Source organism: Corythoichthys intestinalis, chromosome 11 (genome assembly GCF_030265065.1).
Source record: "Corythoichthys intestinalis isolate RoL2023-P3 chromosome 11, ASM3026506v1, whole genome shotgun sequence".
NCBI classification, from domain to species: Eukaryota; Metazoa; Chordata; class Actinopteri; order Syngnathiformes; family Syngnathidae; genus Corythoichthys; species Corythoichthys intestinalis.
This window is the reverse complement of record NC_080405.1, coordinates 32,600,995-32,616,667: the sequence shown is the minus strand read 5'-3', so window position 1 is coordinate 32,616,667 and position 15,673 is coordinate 32,600,995. Positions and strand designations below refer to the sequence as shown.

Sequence of the window (15,673 nt, the reverse complement as noted above, 5' to 3'; positions counted from 1 at the left end):
GCTGCTTTAGCCCATCTGCCTCAAAGCTCCACGTACTGTGCGTTCAGAGATGCTCTTCTGCCTACCTTGGTTGTAACGGGTGGTTATTTGAGTCACTGTTGCCTTTCTATCAGCTCGAACCAGTCTGGCCGTTCTCCTCTGATCTCTGGCATCAACAAGGCATTTCCGTACACAGAACTGCCGCTCACTGGATATTTTTTCTTTTTCGGACCATTCTCTGTAAACGCTAAAGATGGTTGTGCGTGAAAATCCCAGTAGATCAGCAGTTTCTGAAATACTCAAGCCAGCCCTTCTGGCACCAACAACAATGCCACGTTCAAAGTCACTCAAATCACCTTCCTTCCCCATACTGATGCTCGGTTTGAACTGCAGGAGATTGTCTTAAACCATGTCTACATGCCTAAATGCACAGTTGCCGTCATGTGATTGGCTGATTAGAAATTAAGTGTTAGCGAGCAGTTGGACAGGTGTACCTAATAAAGTGGCCGGTGAGTCTATATGAAAGTCAATTTCATGCAACCACCAGGGGGCCACCAGGAGGGGAGCCTGACCCCCCCCCCCCCAAAAAAAAAAAAAAAAAAAAAAAATGCTTATGACCAAGACTAATAAGTATTTTCGGCCAACAGACTAAGATGAAAATAAAAATGGCTGCCATAAACAACACTGCTTTTGGCATATTTAAGTTTTTGGCCATTTGAAGTTTTGAAGTTTGTTGTCCTCGTGAACCCTATGTGAACTGCTTTCAGCATTTTGTGTCCGAAATTGAAGAAAAAGAACAATTGGCATTCAGGGAGTGAATTTTGGCCAATCTACCATTCTTTATGTATGTTTATTGTGCCTTTTATTCACAAGGACGCTACAGTGGCTTGTTTACTTTTAAACTTAGCTTGTTAGCGGACGTGAGTGACGCTGTGCACAGTGTGATCGTGACATCTTTGATTCACTGCTGGAAGGAGACTTAAATTTTCAGCTTTCAACTGTTACTGCTTCAAACATCAAAAAGAATGTAGCACTGGATGGGGAGATTTTTGGTTAGCTGATTTTTGCATCGTGGGTTTGTAATATACTTTGTAAAACGCTTTCGTATATCTGTGCCTGTTGTGAAAGGCTACATAAATAAACTTGCCTTACCTTTCCTATTTGTGCCCCACCTTGATTATTTTTCTTTCCATTTAGACTTAAACTAAAACACTGCGGTTTGATGCATATACTGTAGATATGGTCCTCACTGATCTTGAAAAAACAATAGTGATCACGCGTGTATTTTTAATGCCAGAAATACTTAAACACCTGAAGCTCTGGTACAGCAGGACCCTTCTCTGTGCATGTCCCTGTGTATCTGGGTAGTGGGTAGGGCAGGACCAGAGGATAAGGACTCAAAACAGTCCTAATATCACACTTTGGAGGCTGTACTTCTTCCCTGGACATGACGACCAAATCCAGAACAAGGAAGTTGTTGTTTGGGGTCCAGACGGCGCGTGTTTGTGACAAAAAAGGCGGGCGCTGGAACATTAGGGTCACTGACATTGCGCCTGAAGTCACCAGGTCATAACTAAAGTGTGAGAGAAGTCAGTTACAAAACAAGATTAGTGAAGGAAAGGGAAAGGTTTGTGTCTGCATGTGTGTTTGTATTTGCACCTTCCATCTTGTCGACTGATGGTATAACCATACTCTGGATGCTGAGGGAAGGTGATGTTGACGCCAACCAATGGAGAGCCATCTTGCAACGCAACACTGCCTCGGATCACAGCAACACGACTGGCATGACAAAGAGGGAAAGCATTAGAGTGTGCAGAGATACAGAACAGGGGAAGATGACAGCTTGAAAATGATGATGGTTGGAGAAGGAACATGTTGTGATGTGCTCACCCCAAAAAAAAAACAAAAAAATGTTTTGTAAAAGCGACTTACGGTGAGATGAACAAAAACAAGCATACAAAGTCTAAGAAATACAGATTTCAGTTGAACATTTGAAAACTTGCTTTGATTTAGACAAAAATAATGGTAAAAAAAAGTAGAGCTGGACCTTTAAAGTTGAATTAAAAACTTTCAAAATTTCTAGCAACATTAGAGAAGTGAATCATTTTGCTAAGCAAAGAGCCACCTTGTGCTCACAAAATGCTAATATTAGCACAAAATGTTCTTGTCAGCAAGTTCCCATATTTTTCTGTTTGCATTTACATTTTCTGCTCACAGTTGGTTAAATAAAAATGACCGAACATCTGCCGAATCAATACGAAGCTAAATGGTGGAAAAATGGGGAAATTATGGCGGTACTGCCTCTTTAAATTTGTGCCGGCAAGACACCGCCCCACACGCGCTTTTCACGGATAATTCATAGACAATTTGAGACCATCAAACCAAGAAATTCACTTCATTTTCTGCTGCTTGTATATTTTAACAATGGACAATTCAAGGACAGTCTCACACACAACAAATAAGGGAAAGACTTTGCATGCACATGGTGACCTAGACTCACAAAGAGTAAACAAGCACATACCTGGTATCAAAGGGCACGTCTCCAGGGAGAGTGTGTGTGGCTGCTTTGCCAAGGAGAAAGTGTATGCGGCGGTAGAAACTGTGAGTGTGTGTGTTAATGGGTGAGGGGGGTGCAGTTGGGGGCAACGGGCTCCGCTGCAACAGGGCCATAGGGTCAGCCGAGCCGCGGCACAGCGGGTCAGAGCCGCAGCTCAGCTGCTCGCAACAATCCGGATCCACGCAGTCAATCAGACCGTCTAGAATAGGCAGAAACACAAAGAATGTTCGAATTATGTAGGACACATAGCCATTCCCAAAAGACCAGCACTTTCATTTCTATAAAGCTGTTTATTTTTTATTTTGTTTTGATAATGATAGTTCAAGCTGTTTAGCCCAAAAAATAATTAAATATTGTCTTATATTAGTGGTGAAAAGATAGAAAGCGGGTGCCATAAAACTTCTACCAAAAAACTCCTGCGCCATTCAATGAGGTGCCCAATGCACGAAATGTAATCTCAGACAATACACCGTCCATACATCATCATTATCACAAGAATAAATCAAATTAAATCCATTCATCAAACCCCCTATATTGCCATAAATCAGGGATTTGTCAGCACAATTATGTGAATGGGAGCCATAAAAGTCCAGCGTAAACAATAGTCTACTGATAGGAGCCAAAGCAGCAGGTAACGGGAGCCGGGCTGGCATTTGTGTTTCCTATTTCAGGGTTGTTTCTAAAAAGGCAGGAAGCAGTGCTGACATTTAAATGCATCTGACCACAGAGCAGCAAGCTAAAGGCCAACAATATTCTATTATAACCTCCTCCTACAAAGGTGGCCGAGTACAATAATTCATTTCCATACCAACCATTCACCACTCCAGCTTGAAAGAACACAATTAATTGAATTTGCTACATCGTTGCCATTAAAAGGACAATGTTTTGTATATTACTATGCATAAATGGCGGTTTATATGCACATAGGTGCACATTATAATATTTGAATATAGGCTACAAGTATGCAGTGTAAATGTTTGAGCATTGCAGAACGTTGCTCTCTGTGTGCACTGTATTTATTTCCCGAAGTGGAAAAGTATTATTCTCACCTCTGTCCAATTCAGGCATAGAAACTGAATAGGTATCTTTATAAACTGATTACTTGAAATAGCATCTTTCCATCTCTTTTTATTTTAACAGAAAAAAAGATTCATTTTAAAAGCAGACAAGCATATACATTACAACAACTGGCGGAAAAAGCTGTGTTATTTAGTATTTGAAAAGCTAATGACTGAAAGACACGAAGCTTGTATAAGCTCCGTGACACAGTGTGATACCTACAGTACAATACATGCTATTGTGCTGAATTTGTTGGTTACTTTTCTGTATTTTTCTTACTGTATAAAACTGATTTCCAGCAATGACGAAACGACCTTGTTGGACATGAATTGTACACTTACTGCACATTTACAAATATACAAACAAAAACAAATATGTATGATGGTGTTCTGTTCTGAATAATTTACTATAAGTACTTTTTAAATGAGCTTCTTTTTATTTTAAGTAAAATAAAGGTAGAGGTGCAACAACTAATCGATTAGCAAATTAATCAACAACTCATTTGATAACCAATTAATCGTTTAGGACCTTCTTCACATTAAACTTGTCAAAATTCTTGAAATTATAACATACATATAACTTTTCAGTTATAAATATTATCAGATTTCTTCATGGTATTTTTCTAAAGTCAAATTAGAACATGAACAATAATCTGCTTTAACTTTGGAAAACAACATATCACATTTTTGCCATTTTTTTGGACATCTTACTGTCTAAACCGAGGGTCGCCAACCCATGTTGCGGCTGCGCTTGTGGCTCCCTGGAGCATTTTCAAAAATGCTTGAAAATGGAAAAAGATGGGGAAGGGAAATATTTTTTTGTTTTGATATGGTTCTCGTAGGAGGGCAAAAATAACACAAACATTAACGTTTTCCAATGCTGTAAAAATTTATAGAATATTACATTTCAACCATTCTGTCAACGAAGATTTGCGTCATAGCCTGCGACAGACGTTTCTATCAGCAGGGCAGGATGGCAGGCAGGTGGCTATTGTAAACAAACCTGCGACCGTGAAGAAAAAGAGCTGCCGAAAAGAGAAAAATAACTGAGCAGAAAAGAGGATTCAACATTTCTTGGACCAAATCATTTGCATTCATTGCCAATGCGGAAGGATTGCCTGATTGTTTACTCTGTGGCGAGAAGTTATCAGTGAGAGAAAGTGCGATTGTATTACTTCTGAAGAACTAAGCGGAGCGCAAAAATCGATTTAAGAAGTTCCACTACTGCTGCAAGTTTTGTTGCAACCCGGGAGAAAATAAAGCGTGGAAAACCGTTCACAGATGGTGAGTACATGAAGGAGACATTCATCAATATAGCCGAACACCTATCTGCAGACTTCAAAAACAAAACCAAGATAATACAGAAAGTCAAAGACATACCCAGATAAGGGGCATGTTATGGACATTCCATTTTGTTGTTTTTTGAAACCTCAAAATAAAAATGACATCAAAAATCGGATTCCTTTAATTTCATAAAAGCAATGAAACAATTCAATAGTATTGTAATGAAGTTAAACTTGACGTGGCATCATACAACAGAGTAGTCACATGGTGTGTTGGATGCACTGCAGGGAAAATAAACATTAAATCATGAAGGCTCATCATGTATTTTTAGTCAACTTAGTCATTTTGATAGTAGGCTAATATAGCTAATACATATACATACAGCATGTGTTGACTTCATTATGTCAGCCTTTAAATTTCTTGCAGCTCCAGACATATTTGTTTTTTGTTTTTTGTTTTGGTCCAACATGGCTCTTTCAACATTTCGGGTGCCGACCCCTGATCTAAACTATCTTCCTAATAAGGCTGCAACAACTAATCGATTAAATTGATTAATAAATTAGTTCCCAACAAGTTTGATAATCGATGCAGTTGTAGACAACGCTTAAGGCAGGAAGTTGTAATAAAACATTTTTGAATGAAATAGTCATCCATTTTGTCTTCATTGTTACTTACAGCATGCCTAAGACAACTTCAAGGTAAATTGTGAAGGTAATTGAAAAAAGTTTTTCGGATTAATCGATTAATTAATCATCGGATTAATTGTTTAGGAAAATAATCGTTAGTTCCAGCCCTGAATTAAATTAAATATAAATTAAATAACTCCTTCATTATGTGTCATCCGGTAAGTTAGGTTTTTTTAACACTTTCATTTGAAAATTTTAGGGGATATCATATCTTAATATCAAAATCACTGACAGGTCTTTGGTCAGGGGCTTGAGGGTTTCATTGTTTTTAATTCAATTAGGAGTTGCATATTAGACACTTAGCCATGAGAAGACACAATGGCTAAATGCAAATACCCAAATATACCTGTGCACAAACTTAAATAAAATGAACCAAATTAAGTTTTTTTTCTTTCCAAAAACGGATCAAATATGGCATCCCTAGTCTAAATGCAAGAAAATAAAATCACAGAAGCTTTAGCCTTAGATGTGAATGCTGGCAACTACTGTACATGGTATTACACACAAAACAATGGGTTTAGTTTCCCTCTAATGACCAATAGGACTCCACAGGCCTCACAGCAGGACTGGTACAACACAGAGAGGGGGGAGAAGGAAGGACAATGAAGTGGATTCTTTCGAGCTATTGAATCAAGAGAAGTGATGGAAAAGAGTGCAAGGAAGACAGAAATGAAAAAGGTAACAAAGACAGAATAGAGATGGAAAATGATAGATGGTGATAGAATGTCACCTCCATCATTGTCTGTTCCATCACTGCAGTCAGTTTCCATGACAACGCTGCACCCAGGCCCACTCCATCCTGCCTGGCAGACGCAGCGCCAGCCACTCTGCTCCAGGGTACAGCGCCCGTGCCCGCTACACAACCCTGGGCAACCATCTGAAGATGAAACACAGACACAACGAACATTCGGGCACACAGATTATTAAAATTTCTTCAAAATCATGGATACTCATTATGCTTTAGAAGTGTTCCCAAATTAATCAACAACTACCTTTCACAACGATGTCCAAATCATGAGAAACTGAGAAAGAAAAAAAGTGTCAGTGACACCTATTTTCCAAACCAAATATCACAACGAATAATTAAAATCTCCCACATGCGCTCACCAATGTTGCAGTGCTCTCCCTCCCAGCCAGGTTGGCAGATGCAAGTCCCGTCGTGACACTGGCCGTGTTCTTCGCAGCGAGGATGGCACGCTTTCTGGTCACATGCCGCGCCGTGCCAGCCCTCCTCACACTGGCACCGACCCTCTGAGCAAACACCGTGGCTGCCACACGGCACTGGGCACAGCTCTGTCAGCGAGACGTGTGGGGTGAGGTACGTGGGTGAGGCAAAAACGTAAGTGTGAGTGGAAAAAAGAATAGAACAAGCAGATGGCACAAATTAAGAATTGAAAGAAAAAGGATGGATGGAAAGAACAGCTCCTTTGGAATACCGAGTCAAAAAAAACAAAAATCATTTCGAATTGAGGTCGAGTAAACAGAATAATGACCAACACACCATGCCTATTTGCACTGCCATTTGTAACCAGACTTAAAATTATTTTTGGTGGTTATGTTAATGCGAGTCTTTCTCTCTTATGTTTGATTTTCTGTATCCCATTTCACAACAATCATTTTATTTCTTACCAAATTTCTATTTTATCCTTATACTCTCTGCAAATGCAAAAACGTCATCTGTGGGAAAAGTGCTAGAGGCTCACAAAGACTACTTACCCAGACACAGTGAAAAGTGACTTCAATTTAAATTCACATTGCATGGAGAGGGTGGGAAATGTGGATTAAAGGTGAATTTTCATCTTTCCATTAGAGGTACATTCAGCCGTGCTTCAAATGGATGTAAAATTGTAGGGTTCCTTTTTCATTAAGAACATTGTAGTGAGAAAATTATTTATTGTACCATTTACAGATATTTAGCCTTGGTCTGTCATTATCAAGGGCTACGCTATATCACAGTAATAAGGCAATCGCACTCTCAAGAGTGAGTGCTAATGCCCATTGCTCATAAATCATCTTTGCCAACACCAGCATTAAGTCGATGTGGTAGAAAGCCTTAAAATGGCCATTTTGCCATCTGTCAAATGACACTGCAATAATTCAGACATTGTTGAATATGCTGTCATTGTGTTAAGTGGATGCAAAATGTTAAAGCTAGTCAAGAAGGAAGGTAATCTCAAACAGCAATGCTGAAAGAGAGCGGGGGAAAAAATATGACGAAGTATTTATTCAGCATGTTTAAATGCCAAGATGTGAATTGCTCCAGTTTACATTGGTGGAACACATCAATTGAAAAAAAAAATGCTTTCTTGCTTCCATTAAAAAAAAACAAAAAAACATTCATTTTCTTCCATCATCTAAAGTCAAAGTCAACATACGATACAAAACTGACCACACAATTAAAAAAAAAAAAAATAATGTTTACACACTGTTTCATATAGCTCGTTACCTCATGCCTTGAAACATCCCGCAAAATCCTGGGGATATTGTATCTAACAAGACCACACACGCTACGGAACCACTGAGAAATGTATGACATGCAATCTCATGTTTGTGTTTTGACGGAAAATCCAATTCGTGTTTTACCAATGTAGCAGTCTGGTCCTGTCCAATTGGGCTGGCAGGTGCAGGTGTCTGACTCAGGGAGATAGGTGCCATGTCCTGAACACTGCTCCTGACAGGCTGGCAACGGGTCATCACAGCTCACTCCTGCCCAGCCTGGAGAGCACACACATTCCCCGCGGACACACACGCCATGCCCTCCACACTGAGGATCTACACAGTCCACTGCAAACATAAAGAGGACAAAAACAAGTGTCTGAGTTTGGGGTAAGGGGAGTCGTTTAGGATCTGAGGGTGCCTGTCTAATTATAATCATCAGTTCACTGAGTATGAAAGCAGTGTTCTTTGCATCTCATCCAGGAGTTAACTGTCCTAGCTACAATCCCTGTATCTGTTCCACAACATTACATTTCATAGGACACTTAAAACCCGGGCTTTGATAAGGGGTGAAATGGCCTGGTTGAAATCTGCATGTGCGGGTGGTCAGTGTTAGTGTGTGTAATTACAGCTCCGAGCGTCGAGCCAAAGCTCAGCACAACCTGCCTCAGCACAGCTCAGCTCTGTTGTTCAAGGTCAAACACGTGATTCGGTCTCTGCAGGCAAAGCGTTACAGTTCCAGGGCTGTTTTGGAACGCTGTGCTGAGATCTTACAATTAAGCATAAAATATGAATAATGAGGCTTTGTTATTTTTATAATTGGCGGTTGTCCAGTGGAAAACTGCAAAATGAAGCGTGACTCAATGAGAATCACAAAAACAGCAATTTATATTACACCGTATTATTCCGTGTATCGAATAATGTTTTTAAATACACCTTAATTGAAAACAATGGCACAGCTGTGAATCATCCTTATGACTAGTGATGCACGATAATACATTTTTCAACCAATACCGATAACCGATAATTTCCTCTTCGTTTCAACCGATAATCGATAATGTCAAGCTGATAATTCTATTAAAACATTTGTGTAAATTTTTACAGTAAACACAGGACAAAATACTACTGGGCAAAAATATAAATTATTATATTATTATTTATAACATCGACGGTGCTGAATTGGACAAAATTGCTTCGTTTGTGCACATTTGGAGGCTAAATCAAGTATATAATTATCAGATTGCATTATCGGTTGAATTTTTTAAATATCTGGATTATCTGTGTGACGTCATAATTGCCATTATCGGCCGATAATTATTGGTAACCGATATTATCGTGCATCTTTACTTATGACTTCATATGTTCTTACAGTATTCAGTGTGACAGGTGAGCAGTGTAGCCACATCGGAAAGACAGTCTCCAGCTCAATTGTAAAACCCACCGAGTTCAATAAAGACAGCCGAAATCACAACTTGATTATATTTCCCTTATACATCTCTAGGTATATTTTAATATTTTAACAAAAAAAAAAAAAAAAAAAAACTCAACCGTCAGGGACACACAGTAGTGTAATCATTGCTTTTTCGCTGATAAGCATCACGGGAGATGTACTTTTTCTTTAAAAAGGTTAAAACTAATATTTTTGTTTCAACGAAATAAAAACAATATTGAACAACAAACCGTATAAAAAAAATACACGTTTGTCAATAGAAATCCTTGTCAAAGTACAACCTTGACAATATTTTCCAGAGCCAATTACAAAGTGCTTTCTGGGAAAAGTACTTCTCTTTAGATTGCTGTCAAAAACAGAAGAAAGTCCACCTTTTATGAGGAAACGATTCAAATCACACCTGAATACGCAAACAAAGCCACTATTAAAAAAAAAAAAAAAAAAAATTTGAAAAAATTGAAAAAATAAATAAATAAAAAACATCGCATCTAGGCATGTGCCGGTAAAATATTCTAAAGGTATGATCACCTTAAGCCAAAATATTACTGTTTCACGGTATTGCAATTAAAGCTCTAAAATCTGTTACTTTGAGATATCTGGGTTTAAAAGAAAAAAAAAAATCTATTCAATTGAAAAAAGTCTTTTTTTTTCCAAAACATAAGCGAATGGGGACATAAATATAATGTTAAGTTAAAATAAATTTAAAAAATAATAACAAAATATTTTCAATACATTTAAAATAAATGCTTTAGGTGAGCCTAAAAACCCATAGTCACAGCTCAACATTATTACCATCGGAACAAAATTAATTGAATTATATTCCGTAAAAAGCACGTGCGTATGACTCTTATTATGTTTACACAATACACACACTCTCTTTCTCAACACAGACAGTTGCCAGAGAGAAAAAAACCACCACGTTTTACCACCGCTAGACACTCTAAACACGCTGGGGGTAACTCTCATAGCTGGTGGGTAACGTCCATGACAGTGTTTACTAACTTTTAATTTGGTATTTTTTAGGGCTGTCAAAATTATCGCGTTAACGGGCGGTAATTACATTTTTAAAATTAATCACGTTAAAATATTTGACGCAATTAACGCACATGCCCCGCGCAAACAGATTAAAATGACAGCACAATGCAATGCCAACTTGTTACTTGTGTTTTTTGGAGTTTTGTCGCCCTCTGTTGGCGCTTGGGTGCGACTGATTTTATGGGCTTAAGCACTAGAGGTGTGCAAAATGTCCGATTCTTAGATTATTCACGATTCGGCCGTGGAAGATTCGAGAACGATTCACAAACATCCAAATTCCGATTATTGAAATATGCCAAGTAAAGCGGAAGTACAACACACTCAGCGCGCTGCGCGGTCTTCGGGGCGCAACGAGGAAGAACGCAGCAAGAGTAGCTAAACATCATGCTTCTCATTACCCGGCCCCTCGGGTAATGCCAATGCTCAACTCACGGCTCTAGCTCAACTCATGCCACGAGATAAAAAAATCACAACAACATACCTGACTGCTGCCGAAAAGCTGCTACAAAGTACGTCATCCACATAATGTAATGGTAGATATCATTTGTATAGGACTAGATGGATCATTGATTCGGTAGCGTGAGCAGCACATCTACAAAAAGCTAGATGCGGCCGTTAGTAAACGGCCGCCATCTTAAAGCAGTACACTTCCCTGCAAGGCTGTTGTAGCGAACGTTAAATAATGACTTGAATCTATCTTTAAAATAGTTTTAAAACTTTCACATGTCGAAAGTAGACAAAGGGGAAATTATGGAATAACGGGAGCAATTTTAACAACTTTAACAGTTGATTCACTACATTAAATTAATTGAATGTAGTTTAAAGCTGCTGTTACAGAATGGGGACTGGAGGTTTTTATTTACTGTTATTTTTGTATATTTGTTTACTGCTATATGTTAACTTGATACTGAAATAGTAGTTTGGTTTAGCCTGAGAGGATTTTTGAACAATTTTGGAACTAATGTACAAAACATTTATAAAAAAAAAAAATATATATATATATATATTTTTTTTTAAAAAGGAGGGGGGTGCATCAATAATCGTTTTATAATCGAATCGGAGCCTCTGAATCGTAATCGAATCCTTAGGTGCCCAAAGATTCCCAGCTCTATTAAGCACCCATGAGCATTGTGTAATTATTGACATCAACAATGGCGGGCTACTAGTTTATTTTTTTGATTGAAAATTTTAACAAATTTTATTAAAATGAAAACATTAACAGGGGTTTTGATATAAAATTTCTATAACTTGTACTAACATTTATCTTTTAAGAACTACAAGTCTTTCTATCCATGGATCGCTTTAACAGAATGTTAATAATGTTAATGCCATCTTGTTGATTTATTGTTATAATAAACAAATACAGTACTTATGTACCGTATGTTGAATGTATATATCGATCTTGTGTCTTATCTTTCCATTCCAACAATAATTTACAGAAAAATATGGCATATTTTATAGATAGTTTGAATCGCGATGAATTACGATTAATTAATTTTTAAGCTGTATTTAACTCGATCAAAAATTTTAATCGTTTGACAGCCCTAGTATGAATGCGTCATATTGGAGGTATTGCTTCCTCGGCAGCCACCCTCCGTAAACATGTTTTACATGTCAGTTGGTCCTCCTCTTCTAAACCGCGGCAGTCTGTAACTTTTCTGTAGCCGAAGTATTCCCATACCAGCAATTTAGTTTTCTTCGATGGGGGAAACAAGTTCATGAGTTTCACCTCCTCCAGCCATCGTGTAGTACAGCTGACTCACTGACAGTGAGCAACAACCAGTGGGGGAGGGTTGAGCCTTGCAGCTGCATGCAAGGGATTTCTCCATGCATTTTTGTGACATAAAAAATAGGTAATACCTTAGGGACGGTATGGCGGAAAATTTTTGCGGTTTTGAAATCTTGACGTTTTTATACCCCGGTATAGCTTGAAACCGGTAATCAGCATATATCTAGGCGCATCTAACGCATTTTAATGATGTCCTTTTTGCAAATGTTTTGTTGAACTTGAATGTGTACCTACCAATCAGAAATGACATGCAGTTCACAGTTCATGCAATGTGACGCCCAAAAATGCCAGTTCAGTAGTCGCAATATTTTAGAGCAAAGATGCCGTTGTAAGCAAGGAAACGTAACTTCAAGGTGTAGACCTACAAGTTTAACTGTTGAAACTAACCAAAACGGTTTTATCAAAAGTAGCTGAAATTTTATCAATCTGGCCAATGCATTACTCTCCCGCCATGAGTCTTTGAAAATCTGGCAACATTTTCACTATATATACAGCTTCTTTTGTACTATGGACAAAAACTGTCAGCATATTAATGTTTTAACTTCTGCCATCATAAACAGCAACTCATCACAAGTACTGTTTGAAGTAGGACTGGTTGTAACGGCTGCCAGCTGGGGCAGGAAATTGGGTTGATGACAGCAGTTTAGAGAAAACCAAAACAGATAAACAACTTCAATCCCCCTCGTAACTCACCCCCATGCAGTGGGGGTAATTAGCATCACACAGAAATTTAATTCATATATATGAACCGACCAGTTTATATAAACCTTATCCGCATTTTAGCTTCATAAACATGTAACATCTTCCCCAATCACATGGTCAAATGTGCCCTCGTTAACACAACTATGATAATTGAAACCATACCACCTTACGTGAATGTGGGTTACTTTGGGGGCAAATACATAGCACCAAAATGTTATTTTCTTGGCATTAAGAAGAAATTGAATTAAAATCGCTCGTAACCATTTTATTTGCATTGCCTTGTAGGTAAATAATGCTAATGAATAATACAATAATGTTGTGTGCTGATAACTTTCCAATATTTGGCTTGACAATCTACTTTACAATCAAGGAGAAAAGAGGAAAATATAAATGGGCTTTTAACGGCTTACAAATTATATATTTTCACAGAGTCAAAAGGTGGACTGCTACAATCTGTTTTAGCGACAACGGCAACACAATTAAAATGTTCACAATTACATGCAGTATAGTTGCATTAACAATATGTTGTATCATCAGATCAAGGTGAAAAAAATAAATAAATAAATAAAATAAAAAATAAATAAATAAAAAACTTAACACCCCTCCACCCCCCCCCCCCCCCTTTTTTTTTTAGAGCCTGGTTGGTATTGAAATGGCTAATTTGGTCACCACCAGTTTTTTTTGTTTTTTTTGTCATTCAAACACGTTTTTAACACTCTTCTGTGTGCTGTGCCATATTTAAGATTTATTTCATTTTTACATTAGCCACGTTTACATGCTGACTTTTATTCATACCGATTCAAATCATTCCGAATGGAAATTTCAGATCAGCTGTTTACATGTCACTTCATCTATTCCAATCCAGCGTTTACATGTGACTGCCTTTATTCCGAAAGGACGTTTGACAACTGCCGTCTGACATGCGCAGATTAATCAAAACAAAGCGTCACGTTGCAAAACATGGAGATCGATCGTCGGAGTGCTGCTGTTTTAACTTTAACCCACTTGTTGTGTTTGTGGGGTCATATCCGCTTCTACTGTTTTGCTGTTTTGCCTTGTAGTAGCCGGTTTTCCACCGGTTTCTAATCTGGTCAACGCTCCGGTCTATTCCGGCTTCGTGTAACCTCTCGTGAACGTTTTTAAATAGTTCACTGTTCCTCGTTTTACGCCGGTCTAAGCGAGCAATTATATTCAATTCTTTTAAAGTTTGAATTAAATACAATCTTTCCGCCGGACTCCAATTAGGTGCGCTGTGCTTGGAAGCCATGTTGCAAGTGACGTTACTTACGTCACCAAGTGACGTCACCACGTCAGTACGGAGCATGTGCAGAAAGAACGCAACCAGACACCATTCCGCTTCCCTGTTTACATGATATAATTTTACTTCTAATCGGTTTGGGAAAAGGAATATTCCACCCCTGTGAATCGGAATGAAATTCCATTCGGTTTGGGCCTGTTCATTCCGAATGAGGTGTTTATATGGAACACATTTATTCGGTTTGAACAAATATTCCGATTGTAATTGGAATATTTGGCTCCATGTAAACGTGGCAATTGATTTCAACACACCTTGACTCAGTCCTTCTTGGCTGCATTGTGTTTAAGAAGCAGTGACATGGTTTTAAATAATTTTCTAATAATAAAAACTGAAGTTTTCAGGTCATCACGAGGCTGGTAAAAGTATATTAAATGTTTTTCTCTTACATTCTTACCTAGTTCACAGTTTACTCCCTTGTAGGTTGTGCTGCATATGCAGACGCCCTGCATGCAGGAGCCATGGTTGGAGCAGGTGGGGTCGATACACTGACCTTCCTCTACATTACACTCGGCTCCCTTCCAACCAGTCAGGCACACACACCTTCCCTTCTCATACACGCCGTTACCGCTGCACAACACAGGGCAAGAATCTGTAACGGGACAAACACAGATTATAGCCACGTGAAAAGACACACATAGTACTGCAGTATATTAGCTGGAAGACCACAGTAACCCAGTGTGAGATGGGTGACACACTCTTATCTCAGCTGCTGCACGGATTCAGCAAATCCTCAAACAGCCGTTCTTTCTTTCTCACACACACTCATACTTGGGCACACAGACAACACACACACACACATACCAGCTTATCACTCACGCTGTTTCAATTTACTCAAGCACCACCTGAGCCTGGCTACCACGGCAACACAAGAATTGGAGAAAATCCCCCGGACGTCACCTCACTTGCTCTGAACAGGCCGTGAAAACAATCGTGAAAATGAAAGATTAGGAACGAGAGCATTAGGGTTTTATGGAATGAGGAGCTCTCTTCATGCAGAGATAGAGAGCTGTGAGGCAGCCAGCTACGTAGGCACCGACAGTTACCCTCTGCCCACAGTATACATATAGGATCACCTCAGTGCAGCTAAAAGGGATGCATGGCAGTACATACGGCGGTGTAGCATCGCTAAAGGCGCTGCTTCGCTCCCAACCTGCTTTAAGAAGCCATAAGGGTGAATGGTGCTAATACTTCTGGATACACTTTCCAAGTGGCACCGTGACTCTACGTACATACTCGGTGAATTCATGACTTGCGTGAGTGTTCGGTTAATAACGATGTAATAAAAGTGAGTCAGACTTGTTCTGCTTACTAAAGAGAAGCTACATTACTTTGTTAAATCTTGTAAGCGCCACAATATATTGCTTATCAAATACTCATTT

The 15,673-nt window shown here is 38.8% G+C and overlaps 1 protein-coding gene across 1 annotated transcript in view; it reads right to left on the bottom strand.

Moving 5' to 3' along the window:
• tenm1 (teneurin transmembrane protein 1) overlaps positions 1-15,673 on the bottom strand; it is a 348,630-nt gene that overhangs the window by 121,987 nt on the left and 210,970 nt on the right. The window contains exons 10-17 of the mRNA XM_057850586.1: positions 14,689-14,883; positions 8,148-8,348; positions 6,672-6,857; positions 6,557-6,586; positions 6,295-6,441; positions 2,501-2,735; positions 1,639-1,758; positions 1,291-1,552 (exon numbers count right to left, since the gene is read on the bottom strand). Coding sequence (XP_057706569.1) covers positions 1,291-1,552; positions 1,639-1,758; positions 2,501-2,735; positions 6,295-6,441; positions 6,557-6,586; positions 6,672-6,857; positions 8,148-8,348; positions 14,689-14,883 — 1,376 coding nt within the window. The remainder of the gene's footprint in view (positions 1-1,290; positions 1,553-1,638; positions 1,759-2,500; positions 2,736-6,294; positions 6,442-6,556; positions 6,587-6,671; positions 6,858-8,147; positions 8,349-14,688; positions 14,884-15,673) is intronic.